Source organism: Prionailurus bengalensis, chromosome B2 (assembly GCF_016509475.1).
Source record: "Prionailurus bengalensis isolate Pbe53 chromosome B2, Fcat_Pben_1.1_paternal_pri, whole genome shotgun sequence".
Lineage (NCBI taxonomy): Eukaryota > Metazoa > Chordata > Mammalia > Carnivora > Felidae > Prionailurus > Prionailurus bengalensis.
In genome coordinates this window covers 99247591-99262931 of record NC_057349.1, presented here as the reverse complement: position 1 = coordinate 99262931, position 15341 = coordinate 99247591, and the positions used below count along the sequence as shown (strand labels likewise).

At 37.7% G+C, this 15341-nt stretch overlaps 2 protein-coding genes across 2 annotated transcripts in view; one reads left to right on the top strand and one right to left on the bottom strand.

Annotated features, from left to right (window-relative positions):
- The window catches only part of CDC40 (cell division cycle 40), a 59397-nt gene that overhangs the window by 4620 nt on the left and 39436 nt on the right, over positions 1-15341 (bottom strand). Inside the window, exons 9-12 of the mRNA XM_043592097.1 lie at positions 15210-15255; positions 12493-12594; positions 11426-11541; positions 11032-11165 (exon numbers count right to left, since the gene is read on the bottom strand). Of these exons, the coding sequence (XP_043448032.1) occupies positions 11032-11165; positions 11426-11541; positions 12493-12594; positions 15210-15255 (398 nt within the window). The remainder of the gene's footprint in view (positions 1-11031; positions 11166-11425; positions 11542-12492; positions 12595-15209; positions 15256-15341) is intronic.
- Positions 1-15341, top strand: part of METTL24 (methyltransferase like 24) — a 170126-nt gene that overhangs the window by 117138 nt on the left and 37647 nt on the right. The window lies entirely within an intron of this gene.

Sequence of the window (15341 nt, the reverse complement as noted above, 5' to 3'; positions counted from 1 at the left end):
CTTCTATTTTCAGTTTACATGTGAAGGATTCTAGATGCATATGGTGCAGGGGAGAAAATGCACTAAAAAATTCTTATGTGAGTGACACGAAGAATAAAACAAAAACAACAAAAATGCCAAACTAGTCACACGTAGATCTAGAACCATGACAATTTCCATATGCCGTTTTGTTTTTAATATTCTCCACTTAAAATTCTCCATGAAGAATTCTTTAGTAATTCTGAGGGATTTGGGGCTCGTTGCTTTTCATGAGTGACCAGGAATGTTTCTTACAGAGTAATGTGTGGAAAACGTAGTCTGAAGAAGAACACAGATATAAAAGAGCAATATCAATTTCTAACTATAGTGCAAGTTTCAAAACTTTGATTAATTGGAAAATAACAATCAGAATACTAATTTGCTTTAAGTAAGAATTTTCTCTATCCATCTATCTACCCATCCAGAAGAAGCAGATGATTAGACAAAACTTCTATGAGCGGGAATGCCTGGGGGGCTCAGTCAGTTAAGTGTCCAGCCATTGGTTTCGGCTCAGGTCATGATCTCACGGTTTTTGAGTTCGAGCCCCACATTGGGCTCTGTGCTGACAATGTGGAGCCTGCTTGGGATTCTCTCTCTCTGCCCCTCCCCCCTTGCTCTGTCTCTCTCTTTCAAAAATAAATAAACTTAAACTTCTAGGAGGGTCTTGGTTAGAAGAAAACATTTTTAGGTGTAACCTGGGAAATAGTATCATTTATCAAATTTCCAATGCTTTATACCTCTAAGATATCGATGAGAAGTCACATTTAAAATGACTCAAATGTATCGAAAAGAACCTCAGTCTGAAAAAGGCTCAACCATTTGTCTCTCCTCATATAAAATTATTACCAAAAATCATCGGTAACATGGATTAAAACACAGGAGCAGTTCTAAATTAAATTAACCATGGTCCAGGTTCAGATCAATCAAGGTTTTACTAAAAGTAAACAGAAAAAAAATGTAGGTAGATCCCTTCTTTCAAGGAATCTTGGTACAATGAGTGGTAGACTAAGAAAGGAGTCTCAATACTCTGCGGACTTCGTCACTGCTAGCAAAAATGCCTGCTAGGCATAGTTATATTTAATAAACACAACGCTATTTTCTAATTAGAAACTGTAATTCAGTGTAATAAGCTAGTAACTTACATCTTACAATCATCTTCAGTCTGGAAATGGTATCACTGAAAAAACCTTAACAAAAATCCATGAAATTGTAAAGATAAAAGATAAACAGGAGGATCAACCTCTATCGAATTTTCTTCCAAAAATATTTTAACAAAATAAACACCTTTGGGAGAAAACATGTCGGTGACATCTCACTCGTTTAGCAATTAGCATACCACAGGCTGCTCCATATCTAATTATAATCTCTTATTCTCCTTTAAAACTGTCTGCTAGTCGTAATAATTTAGTATTGTTTAAGAAAACCAAGTTTCCTTTAGTCTGCTTGTATCATTGTGCTACTGTTAGCAGGCTTAGGGTGTGCAAGTTTGGCAAACACCACCCGTCTGAATGATAGTAATAGTAATTTCAATTTTCCTAGTAATAATAGTAATAATTTTCCTATTGGTGGGATCAGTCCTCACATTGAGGTGGCCAGGGCCTCCCTTTCTCTCCCAAGGAAGCTGCCAGTAGCACCAGTAATTGCCTTTCAGAGACAGCTGTATGTGGTGAAGGATGGTGCTGGGGATCCGGAGGTGGTTTTGATGCCTACTTGTCTTTGTAGCAACACTGATCCTCACTTCTGTTTCTTTCCAACTAATCAGACTGGATGCAAGTTATCTTCTGTCCCCACCAGATCCTTCTTTCATCTAACTGTCCAGCCATATAATTAATTCAGGTTCTGGATGTTTTAGGTAGGCCTCAGGGTATCCACAAGGCACAAGCCTCTAACAGACACACAAAAGAGAAAGAGAAAGAAATCAAAGCATACTGCTATATAAAATCATCTAATCACAAAGGAAGAGAGAAAGAGAGAAAGGAATAAAGGAGAGAAAGGAATAAACAGCCAGAAAACAATGAACAAAACGGCACTAGTAAGTCCTTACCTATCAATAATTACTTTAATTGTAAATGGACTAAGTTTAGACAAATATAGGTTAGCTGAATGGATAAAAACAAAACAAACAAACAAACAAGACCCAATATTGCGTATAAGAGAATCACTTCAGTTTTAAGGACACACACAGATTGAGAGTGAAAGGATGGAAAATATATTCCATACAAATGGAAATCAAAAGAAAGCAGGGGTAGCTGCTCTACTTGTATGAAACAAAGTAGACTTTACGCTAAAAATTCCCAGTAGTAGAAAGGTCATTATATAATAATAAAGGAGTCAATTCATCAAGAAGATATAACAAATATAAATACTTATACACCCAACATCAGAGCACCTAAATATAGAAAGCAAACATTAACAGATCTGAAGGGAGACATAGATAGCAATACAGTAATAGCAGGGGACTTCAGTACATTGTCAACAATAGATAGATCATCCAGACAGAAAGTCAATATGGAAACATTGCACTTAAATGACATATTGGACCTGATAGACCTAACTGACATATACAGAACATTCCACCCAACAGCAGCAGAATACACATTCTTCTCATGTACACATGAAATATTCTCCAGGAAAGATCATATATTAGGCTACAAAGAGTCTTAATATCTTTAAGAAGACGGAAATCATATCATGCATCTTTTCTGACCACTATGGTATGAAACTGGAAATCAATTACAATAAAACTGGAAAATGTACAAGTATGTGGAGATTAACAACACACTACTAAACAAAACATGAGTCAAAGACATAATCAAAAGGGAAATCAAAACTATCCTGAGACAAATGAAAACAGAAAAACAACAGACCAAAACTTATGGGATACAGCAAAAACCAGAGGGAAGTTTATATTGATAAACACCTACATTAAGCAAGAAGAATCTCAAACAACTTAACTTTACACTTGAAGGAACTAGGAAAAGAAGAACAACCTAAGTCCAAGTTAGAAGAGGAAGAAAATAACAAAGATCAGAGAGAAAAGAGACTAAATAGATACAGATAGGAAAGAGACTAAGTAGAGACTAAAGAGATAACAGAAAAGATCAATGAAACTAAGCAGTTTTTTTTTGAAAAAGAAACAAAATTAACATTTAGCTAAACTAAGAGAAAAACTCAAAAGAGACATTACAACTGATAATATAGAAACACTAAGGATCACGAGAAACTACTATAAACAATTATATACCAACAAATTAGAAAACCTAGAAGAAATGGATAAATTCCTAGGAACATGCAATTTACCAAAACTGAATCATGAAGAAGTAGAAAATCTGAACACGACTAAGGAGGTTGAAGCAGTAATCGATAACCTCCCAACAACAAAAAAAGTCCAGGACCAGAAGGCTTCACTGGTAAGTTACACCAAACATTTAAAGAAGAATTAATATTAATCCTTTTCAAACTCTTCCAAAAAATAGAGAATTCTTCCAAATTCATTTTATAAGGCCAATATTACCCTGATACCAAAGCCAGACAAGGATACTACAAGAAAATTAGAGGCCAACATCCCTGATGAATATAGATGCAAAAATACTCAATAAAGTTTTAGCAGACTGAATTCAACAGTACATTAATGGAATCATATACCATGATCAAGTGGGATTTATTCCTGGGATGCAAGGATGGTTCAACATACACATATCAATAAATGAGATACAAAAATGAAGGATAAAAATTATACGATAATCTCAATAAATGCAAAAAATATTTGACAAAATTTAACATCCTTTCATAATAAAAAGTCTCAATAAACTGGGCATATATAGAACATACCCATGTGTGACAAACCCACAGCTAACATCATACTTAACTCTGAAAGGCTGAAAGCTTTTCCTCTAAGATCAGGAAGGGTGTCCCCTCTAACCACTTCTATTCAACATAATAGTATTGGAAATCCTGGTCAGAGCAATCAGACAAGAAGAAAAAGGCATCCAAATCAAAAAGAAGTAAAACTGTCTCTGTTTGCAAATGGCATGATATTATATATAGAAAACCCTAATGACTTCACACACAAAAAAAGACCGTTAGAACTAATAAATGATTCAGTGAAGTTGGAAGATACAAATTCAACATTCAAAAATCAGTCGCATTTCTAGGCAATAACAATGAACTACTGGAAAAATAAATTAAGAAAACAATCCCATTTATAGTAGCATCAAAAAACAAGAAAATACGTAGGAATAAACTTAACCAAGAAGTTAAAAGACCTGCATACTGACAACTATAAAACACTGATGAAAGAAACTGAAGATGACATAAATAAGTGGAAAGATACTCCATGTTCATGGGTCTGAAGAATTAACATTGTTAAAATGTCCATAATACCCAAAGCAATCTACAGATCTGATTCAATATCTATCAAAATTCCCATGGCATTTTTGACAGAATTAGAACAACAATCCTTAAATTTGTATGGAACCACAAAAGACTCCGAAGCAATCCTGAGAAAGAATAAAGCTGGAGGCATCAGGCTTCCTGATTTTAACCATATTACAAAGCTACAGTAATCAAAACAGTATGGTATTAGACATTTAAAGCAGAGATAATACCTATCCTTCTCAACCTGTTCCAAAAAATAGAAAGGGAAGGAAAACTTCCAGACTCATTCGATGAAGCCCGCATTACTTTGATTCCCAAACTAGACAGAAACCCAGCAAAAAAAGAGAACTACAGGCCAATATCCCTGATGAGTACAGATGCAAAAATTCTCAATAAGATACTAGCAAATCGAATTCAACAGCATATAAAAAGAATTATTCACCATGATCAAGTGGGATTCATTCCTGGGCTGCAGGGCTGGTTCAACATTCGCAAATCAATCAAGGTGATACATCACATTAATAAAAGAAAAGATAAGAACCATATGATCCTGTCAATCGATGCAGAAAAAGCATTTGACAAAATTCAGCATCCTTTCTTAATAAAAACCCTCGAGAAAGTCGGGATAGAAGGAACATACTTAAAGATCATAAAAGCCATTTATGAAAAGCCCACAGCTAACATCATCCTCAATGGGGAAAAACTGAGAGCTTTTTCCCTGAGATCAGGAACACGACAGGGATGCCCACTCTCACCGCTGTTGTTTAACATAGTGCTAGAAGTTCTAGCATCAGCAATCAGACAACAAAAGGAAATCAAAGGCATCAAAATTGGCAAAGATGAAGTCAAGCTTTCACTTTTTGCAGATGACATATTATACACGGAAAACCCGACAGACTCCACCAAAAGTCTGCTAGAACTGATACATGAATTCAGCAAAGTCGCAGGATACAAAATTAATGTACAGAAATCAGTTGCATTCTTACTAATAATGAAGCAACACAAAGACAAAGAAACTGATCCCATTCACAACTGCACCAAGAATCATAAAATACCTACAAATAAACCTAACCAAAGATATAGAAGATCTGTATGCTAAAAACTATAGAAAGCTTATAAAGGAAATTGAAGAAGATATAAAGAAATGGGAAAAACATTCCGTGCTCATGGATTGGAAGAATAAATATTGTTAAAATGTCAATACTACCCAAAGCAATCTACACATTCAATGCAATCCCAATCAAAATTGCACCAGCATTCTTCTTAAAGCTAGAACAAGCAATCCTAAAATTTGAATTTTTTTTTTAACGTTTATTTATTTTTGAGACAGAGAGAGACTGAGCATGAATGGGGGAGGGTCAGAGAGAGAGGGAGACACAGAATCCGAAACAGGCTCCAGGCTCTGAGCGGTCAGCACAGAGCCCAACACGGGACTTGAACTCACGGACCGTGAGACCATGACCTGAGCCGGAGTCGGACGCTTAACCGACTGAGCCATCCAGGCGCCCCAAGCAATCCTAAAATTTGTATGGAACCACAAAAGACCTTGAATAGCCAAAGTAATATTGAAGAAGACCCAAGTGGGAGGCATCACAATCCCAGATTTTAGCCTCTACTACAAAGCTGTAATGATCAAGAGAGCATGGTATTGGCACAAAAACAGACACACAGACCAATGGAATAGAAACCCCAGAATTGGACCCACAAAACTATGGCCAACTAATCTTTGGCAAAGCAGGAAAGAATATCCAATGGAGAAAGACAGTCTCTTTAACAAATGGTGCTGGGAGAATTGGACGGCAACATACAGAAGAATGAAACTAGACCACTTTCTTACACCATTCACAAAAATAAACTCAAAATGGATGAAGGACCTGAATGTGAGACAGGAAACCATCAAAACCCTAGAGGAGAAAGCAGGAAAAAACCTCTCTGACCTCAGCTGCAGCAATATCTTACCTGACACATCTCCAAAGGGAAGGGAATTAAAAGCAAAAATGAGCTATTGGGACCTCATCAAGATAAAAACCTTCTGCACTGCAAAGGAAACAATCAACAAAACTAAAAGGCAACCAATGGAATGGGAAAAGATATTTGCAAATGACATATGGGACAAAGGGCTAATATTCAAAATCTATAAAGAACTCACCAAACTCCACACCCAAAAAACAAATAATCCAGTGAAAAAATAGGCAGAAGACACGAACAGACATTTCTCTAAAGAAGACATCCTGATGGCCAACAGGCACATGAAAAGATGCTCAACGTCACTCCTCATCAGGGAAATACAAATCAAAACCACACTGAGATACCACCTCACGCCAGTCAGAGTGGCTGAAATGAACAAATCAGGAGACTATAGATGCTGGTGAGGATGTGGAGAAACGGGAACCCTCTTGCACTGTTGGTGGGAAGGCAAACTGGTGCAGTCGCTCTGGAAAACAGTTTGGAGGTTCCTCAAAAAATTAAAAATAGATGTACCCTATGACCCAGCCATAGCACTCCTAGGAATTTACCCAGGGGATACAGGAGTGCTGATGCATAGGGGCACTTGTACCCCAATGTTTATAGCAGCACTTTCAACAATAGCCAAATTATGGAAAGAGCCTGATTGATGAATGGATAAAGAAGGTGTGGTTTATATAAACAATGGAATACTACTTGGCAATGAGAAAGACTGAAATATGGCCTTTTGTAGCAACGTGGATGGAACTGGAGAGTGTTATGGTAAGTGAAATAAGTCATACAGAGACAGACAGATACCATTATGTTTTCACTCTTATGTGGATCCTGAGAAACTTAACAGAAGACCATGGGGAGGGGAAGGGGGAAAAAAAGTCAGAGAGGGAGGGACGTAAACCATAAGAGAACCTTAAAAACTGAGAATAAACTGAGGGTTGATGGGAGGTGGGAGGGAGGGGAAAGTGGGTGATGGGCATTGAGGAGGGCACCTGTTGGAATGAGTACCGGGTGTTGTATGGAAACCAATTTGACAATAAATTTCATAAAAAAAAAAAAAAGATTACTTAAGTAAATTAAAAAAAAAAAACCTAAAGAAAAAAAGACTGAAAATCAACAATCTAAATGTGCAACTCAAAAATTAGAGGAACAACAAGTAGAACAATGAAACTAAAAGCAATAAAAAGAAGTAATAATCCATTAGTATAAAAAAAAAAACAAAAAAAACCCAGTATGGTATTGTATAAAAACACAGATCAAATAGAGCAGAACAGAAAGCCCAGAAATAAATCCATGCATATATAATCAACTTATTTTTGACAAAGGAGCACAGAATATACAATGGAGAAGGTACAGTCTCTTCAATAAATGGTGTTGGGAAAACTTGATATTCACATGCAAAAAATGAAACAGGACCCCCTATCTTACACCACACACAAATTCAAGTCAAAATGTATTGACGATCTGAACATAAAACCTGAAACTCCTGGAAGAAAACACAGGAGAGAAGCTCCTGGATACTGGTCTTTGCAAATATTTTCTGGATTAGACTAACTTTAAGCAAGGCAACAAAAACAAAAATAAACAAGTGGGACTACCTCAAAGTAAAAAGCTTCTGTACGGCAAAGGGAAACCATCAACAAAATGCAAAGGCAACCTAAGGAATGGCAAAAAATATTTGCAAACCACATATCTGATAAGGGGCAATATCCAAAATATATAAGGAACTCACACAATTATTATCAAAAATCCAAGTAACCCAGTTAAAACTTGGGCAAAGGACCTGAACAGACATACAAATGGCCAACAGGTACAGGAAAGTGCTCAACATCACTCATCATCAGGGAAATGCAAATCAAAACCATAATGAGATATCAACTTACATGTTGGGATGGCTATTATCAAAAAGACAGACAACAAATGCTGGTGGGATGTGGAGAAAAGGGAACCGTTGTGCACTGTTGGTGGAAATGTAAACGGGTGCGTATAGCTACTATGGAAAATAGCATGGAGATTCCTCAAGAAATTTAAAATAGCATTACAACATGATTCATCAATACTACCTCTGGGTATATATCCAAAGGAAATGAAATCACTATCCTGAAGAGGTATTTGTACTTTCCTATTCAATGCAGCATTATTCACAATAGCCAAGGTAGGAAAGCAACCGAGGTGTGAAAGAATGGATAAAAAAAAATGTGGTATTTACATATATAATGGAGTATTATTCAGCCTTTAAAAAGGGGAACGATGCCACTTGCAACAACATGGATGAACCTGGACAGCATTACGCTAAGTGAAATAGGCCAGACAAAGACAAATACTACATATTATCATTTATATGTGTAATCTTAAAAAAGAAAAAAAAAAAAAAAAAGAAACAAGAGTCAAACTCTTACAGAAATAGAGTAGATCGGTGGCTGCCAGAGGGTTGGATCAGGATAGGGAACTGCATGAGGCTGGTAAAAGGGTACAGACTTTTAGTTGTAAGATGAATAGGGTCTGAAGATCTAATGTAGTACATGGTGATTATAGTTACTGTATTGTATAACTGAAATTTGTTAAGAGAGTAGATAGAACCTAAGTGTTCTTACCAAACAAAAAAGGTAAATATTAAAATACTGTAAAGTGGTAGATGGGATAACTTGGTAGGAATCCTTTCACAAGGTATACATATATCAAATTGTTATGTTATAAACTTTAAATATATTACAATTTTATTTGTCAATTCTATCTTAATAGAGCTGGAGAAAAAAACCCTTAAGCTTTGGAATAAGTTTAATACAGGTTTGAATTCTGGCCTTTCGTGTGTCATGGAACCTGGGGTAAATTACTTAACCTATACTAGTTTCCTCATCTATAAAAACAGGGATAGCAAATATATCTATTCCAGAAAACTACTTTGCACATGAAATGAAAGAGCTCACACAAAATGCTTGGGATGCTTGGCACACAGAAAGGGCTCAATAGATGCAGCGTCATTAATCACTATGACAGTAACGACTCCCTTAGATACTCAGTGCATACGGCATGCCAGGCACTGTGCTGGCACTGGGGACACACCGTGAGCACGGCTGACACAGGTCTCTCTCGGTCGGGAACTTGTCAGGGAAGAGGAACAAATACGCAAGAACTGAAAAGCGGCGGGAAGCAAAGCATTATGTGGGGTCACAGATGGGAGGCACTTATGCTCGTGTGAGGATTGGTGAGGAAGGCTCCACTAGCAAATGGGGATTAAACTGAAGTAAGTCTAAGGATGTCATCATTTATAATGAAACAGTAGTAGGACTCTTAGGAGCATTTCTTCAGCTCTGAGAAGGGAAAACAAGAAACATGCTGAGCTCACCCCTTAATGTAATCAAAATATGTGCTGACCAATGCTGTCATTTAGAAAACACACACAAGTGTTCTTAGAGCCCTGTAACTGGTGCATCATTTAAATATTTACCCATTTCTTTTATACCATCCACGTTTTAAAACAAAGCTGAAATACTATCTGAAGATAGAAACATCTGAAAGTTTAAGTATAATCGAACTGTCAGATTCTGTGCGTGTAACATCACTTCCACAGAAAGATCTTAGTTATAAGAGGGTCTCAAAGCATGTACTTTAAGGATGACATAAAAACTATACATAAAGTATAAAGTCAGCTCCCCATGAAATGGGGGTGATTTGAAGGGGTGTACTGGTGGTGAGTGTGGGAGGAATTGCAGTTAAATTACATGAAACCTTCAATTACTCAAATTTCCCTGACAGTGGCTAGGGACCTGCTCAGCTCCCCAAAGGGACTCCGTTTTCAGTTTCAGGAGGAAACTACTGGCTGAGTTCAGGGCTTCCCACTTCTTAAAGCAGAACAACTTCTGTGGTGAGAAGTCACATTTTCTAGTCCCTGTAAGGCCATAACCACGGTTAAGCTGTGCTTCCTAACTGACTATAAAAACAACCTGGGCTCCATCCAAACATTCATTTTAACAAAAAGATTATTACGCATTTCTTTGTAAGGAAATTATAAAACATGACCTATGATACTGAGTGAAACTAGCGTTTCTAAACTTGACTTTAGAAAAGTGTTTTGGTTTTTTGGTTGTTTTTTTTTTTTCCCTTCTCTGGGAAAGCAAAATTAACCAATATATTCTCCAAATAAAACATCTGTTTTCTCCCAGTATGGGCTATGAATAGCAGGACACGATGGGTGATGACACGGGGCAATTTTCTGTACTGAATAGTCATAATACAGACATTTAAAAAATCAACATATTTTAAAATATTTTCTTTGGGTTGGCTCTGAGGCCAGGATCTAATGCTCAATCCCAGCCGTGAACAATACAGTGTATACATTTGTGGGCCCTATGTGTCATCGGTCATTTTGCAAAGCACCTAACGAATGTAAGTCAAAACAATATAAACTTGTCGGCAATACAAGAAAAATGACTCCAAACATATAGCCTTTGGTTAGACTGTCCCAAGACTATCAAAGGTAGCAGGTCTAAATTTTTATGTCCATATTCTGGATACTTAAATATTTACAACAGTTTGGTTGGCAAGCCAGAGATCACAGTTGTGAAAATCTTCAAATGGTTGCATAGTATGTACGAAGGCTGGTCTTTCTTTGGCTACAGATTTTTAAACTGCTTGCTATTTATATATGAATCAGATTTTCTACCAACAGAAACTCACCATTCCCAAACTCGGAGGCTCTTATCGTCAGATGTGCTCACAAATCTCCTGTTCTCATCAACAAAAACAATGGTGTTGACGGCTCCCAAATGCCGGTCATACTCCTGCACAATTTCTCCACTTCGAATGTCCCACTGTACATCAAACAAGACAAGAGGTAAACACAGAAGTGGAGCAGATTTATGAAAATAAAGAGATATCAGACCCATGGAAAGTGAAGAAGAAAAAAAATCTCTAACATAATGTTTTTTACGACCGACTGTTTTCTACTAAAAAATAGCCCATTAGCAGTCCCTAAGAGCAGCAAGCGTTAAACAAGTTAATATTCTTTATTCCATCCCCTAATACAACATAAGCTGTAGAAATCTTACTAAAATACTGTGAAAAGACTTACCTGCACAATCTTCTTATCAGACATGCCAGCTACAAAGAGATTTTGCTTATCTTCATCAGGATTAAATTTGACACAATAGGGCACTTTTCGGTTTGTAAACCTTGATATGCACTGTCCTAAAACCAAAGACTCAAGTTAAGGTAGGTAAAACAAACCCTGGGATTAAAATCTAGAGATCATCTGCTTAATAAATTTTGGGGAAGGGCAGCCTGCTTGTTCTTTACTATAAACTACACTGTTCCTTTTCACAGATTCTTAATGATTAAAAATAAATTTTTCAAAAGTGAATCATCAATTGCAGAATAGATAAAATGATTATGATGTGTAGCCGGAGTTGAGAGCCACTGTGGGTTAAGAGTATGGGCTTTGGCATTAGACCTTGGCTGAAACCAGTTCGGCCATTTACTAGCTGTGTGACTCTGGAAAAGTTACCTCTTTAAGCTTCAGTTTCTTCGTCTATAGGAATGATAAGAATAATTATAGGGATATTTTAAGAATTGAATGCAATACTGGGTGTAAGTGCACAGCACAATGCCTGGTAAACAGTGTTCAATAAATATGAGCTATTACCTTTCCCCTTAAAACTCAGTAAGACAAAAGATGGTTATACAAAACCATACTGGCCACAACGTACTGATGCAATTAATGTTTGTGAATATATAAAACCAACTCGCCTATGGGCCTGTAAACTGACTTATCTTAATGTGGGCAATCAAATTTAATGTTGTTCATCAGACATTTATTGTGCTTCCATTATGTGCAATGCCGTGTGCTACGTGATGAAAGAGAACAAAAAGATCAATTAAATAGTCTATGGAAGACTTCAGATTTGCTTGTCTGTCAGCACGTTTGCTTTACAAATTGTATTTGATGGAAACAAAGTTTCATAGTAAAAAAGCTACTTACGTAGCTGAGTTTCAACTCTACATTTTATGATATTAGCTGATGGTGGTATGAGAATCAGCAGTTACAGATGGCATCATCTGCCACAGAAGACCACTCACACTATTTCATTTATCAATGCTAATTTCTAAGATAAATATGGATTAGTATCAGTGAGCTCTTACCTGTCTCAGTGTCCCAGAGCTTAAGATACCTGTCATAAGCTGCACTGAGGAACTGTGTTCCTGCAGTATTAAAGCAGATGTCCCTAACAGCTTTACTGTGACCTAAAGGTGGAGACAATAAAAACAGAGGTGAGGTGAAATATCTCTTAAAACACAAGCACTGTTAAGAGAAATAGCATTTTCAAGCCACACTGTGAGTCAAAATCTCTGGAATCCTATTCCCTGACTTACTGACTCAGAGTTCAGTTAGGTGTGGGCTTGGGAACGTAGGAGGTTTTTTTATTTCCCCTTCAAAAAGCTCCCTAGGTATTTCTGAGGCATAACATTTAGGTAAGAACCAAGAGACAAGGGGTAAGGGGTAACTTTTTTTTTTTTTTTTTGAAGTTGGTCATAGCAATCTTTTAATATGTAATACACATAACTGATGACTAAGCAGTCAAGAATTTAAGGAAACATAACAGGCCAATTATTGCCAACGAAAAAGAAGGGACTAGTGACATGTCGGAGGTTCGCTCTCCAGATTACTCACTAAGTGAAACAAAGTGACCTAACCCTCAAGTTCATGGAATCACAGCCCTTCTTCAGTAGCTGTGGATTTCTGTGATCACATTACCAAGTTTCACAGAAGTGAATTCAGAATCTCTGAGACTAATAAACCTTTTTGAAACAAATATCAATTTCTATTTTAAGATAGCATTTTGACAATATATTAATTTTAAAGTGCTTTGCTTGGAAATCAATCCTGCCAGGCCAGTCAACTCTTCTGAAAGTTACAGAGACAAATAAAATGTGGCTAAATGAAAGCAGAGACTTTCCTATTCTTTACCACCCCATCATGACCAAGACTGACAAGTACAATTGTGCAAAATGTGCACTGCACAAATTGTCAACCACACACAGCAGCCCTGAACCAGCACCACCAGTGAACTAGTCAGGCAATGTGCTACAGTAATTAGGCATTCTTTTCTACAGCAAGAGTCCCATCTTCCGAAAGCAGGTAATTTTCAGTTTTCCACTGAAAAACTGCCAGGGAGCGGTGGGGAGACAGATGGGGACCAAATCCACTAAATGTACAGGAGGCATTTTGTTCCCCCATACGCTGCTGAGAGCCTTCCCACAAGTCCTCCTATAGGCACCTTGGGCAGTATTTATTTGTGGGGTGAGGCCCTAAAATCATAACAAAGCCTGCAGAACGGACTCCCACTTGAATCTAAAAACAGAGCCACTACGATTTACACAAATAATGTCTCGATGATGTACAGTAAAATCTGGAAACATAACCAGCCTTCATATGAAATCTGCCCAAGACTGTAAACTATTCTCTGCCAGAAAGGTTTGCCACGAAGCTGTTTGCTTTTTGGCCTTGTTTTTTCCTTCAAGGAGTTCACTCAATCTTATCCTTGTGTATGCTGTAGCTGTCAATTCCTAACTTCTCTTCAAAGCTCAACATCTGGCCATCTAATTGCTTACTGGATATTTTCATCTCCATATCCCAAAGGCAGCTCAAACTTAACAAGTGATACCTCATCATCCTCTTCTGTTCCCTCTCTTGGCGAATGGCACCACCATTCACCCAGCCAGCTGGGAGTCACCCTAGACTCCTGATGCACTCTTATCACTTACATCTGCTAAGTCCTGCTGATTTTTAACTCTTGATTGTTTTTCCTCTCTATGCACCGCTTTAGTCCAGACTCTTAGCATTTCTAATCTAGACCGATGAAATAACCCTGTAATTCATTTCCCTGCCAGCGGGCCTGCCCCACCAAAACATCTTCCATACTGTCACTGTGATCTCTATAAACTTCTAATCTAATTAAGCTAATTTCCTGCAAAAGCCATTTAATGGATGGCTTTCCAAGGTCCTCTGGATAGATTCTACACTCCTTATTTTTTTTAATTTTTAAAAAATTTAGTTTATTTATTTTTGAGAGACAGAGAGAGAGAGCACGAGAGTGTGAGTGTGGGCGTACATGTGGGGGAGGGGCAGAAAGAGAGAGGGAGACACAGAATCCAAAACAGGCTCCAGGCTCTGAGCTGTCAGCACAGAGCCCAATGCGGGGCTCGAACTCACAAATCGTGAGATCACGACCTGAGCCGAAGTCGGACGCTTAACTGAGCCACCCAGGCACCCGATTCTGCTCTCCCTACTAAGGGCATGTAAGGTCCTCCATGCCTTGCCTCTTGTTATACTGCTTTCTCTGCTTGTCATCTCTCACCATATTCCATACCCTGGCAATTCCGAAATATACCTGGCTGCCCCAAAACAGCATGCTTTCTCAAACCACTTTTGCTTTTCTTGTCAGTTCCCTTTTTTGTCTGTTTGGGAGGACTTAGTCCCTCTTCAAGACTCAGCTCAAGTTTTTGAAGACTTTCCTTCATTATCGGTACAATAAAATTACTGTCAATGATGTTATCTTAGTTTAAAAAAGTCTTTCCAAACAGGGGCTCCTGGGTGGCTCAGTCGGTTAAGTGTCCGACTTTGGCTCAGGTCATGATCTTGTGGTTCCTGGGTTCAAGCTCCGTGTCGGGCTCTGTGCTGACAGCCTGGATCCTGGAGCCTGCTTCAGATTCTGTGTCTCCTGTCTCCCTCTCTCTCTGCCCCTCCCCTACTCATGCTGTCTCTCTCTCTCTCTCTCTCTCTCTCTCTTAAAAATAAACATTAAAAAAAAAAAAGTCTTTCCAAACAGATTTATAGCCAGAGATAAAAGAAGTATTACCAATAAATGTTCGTAGACAGCGCCTGTCTCCATAAACCTCCCATAGCTGGGGGAAAAAAAACACAGAAATTAAATTTAATAGAAGACTTGGGTAAAATGACAAGTTTCAATCAATAACAACAGTTGTATGCT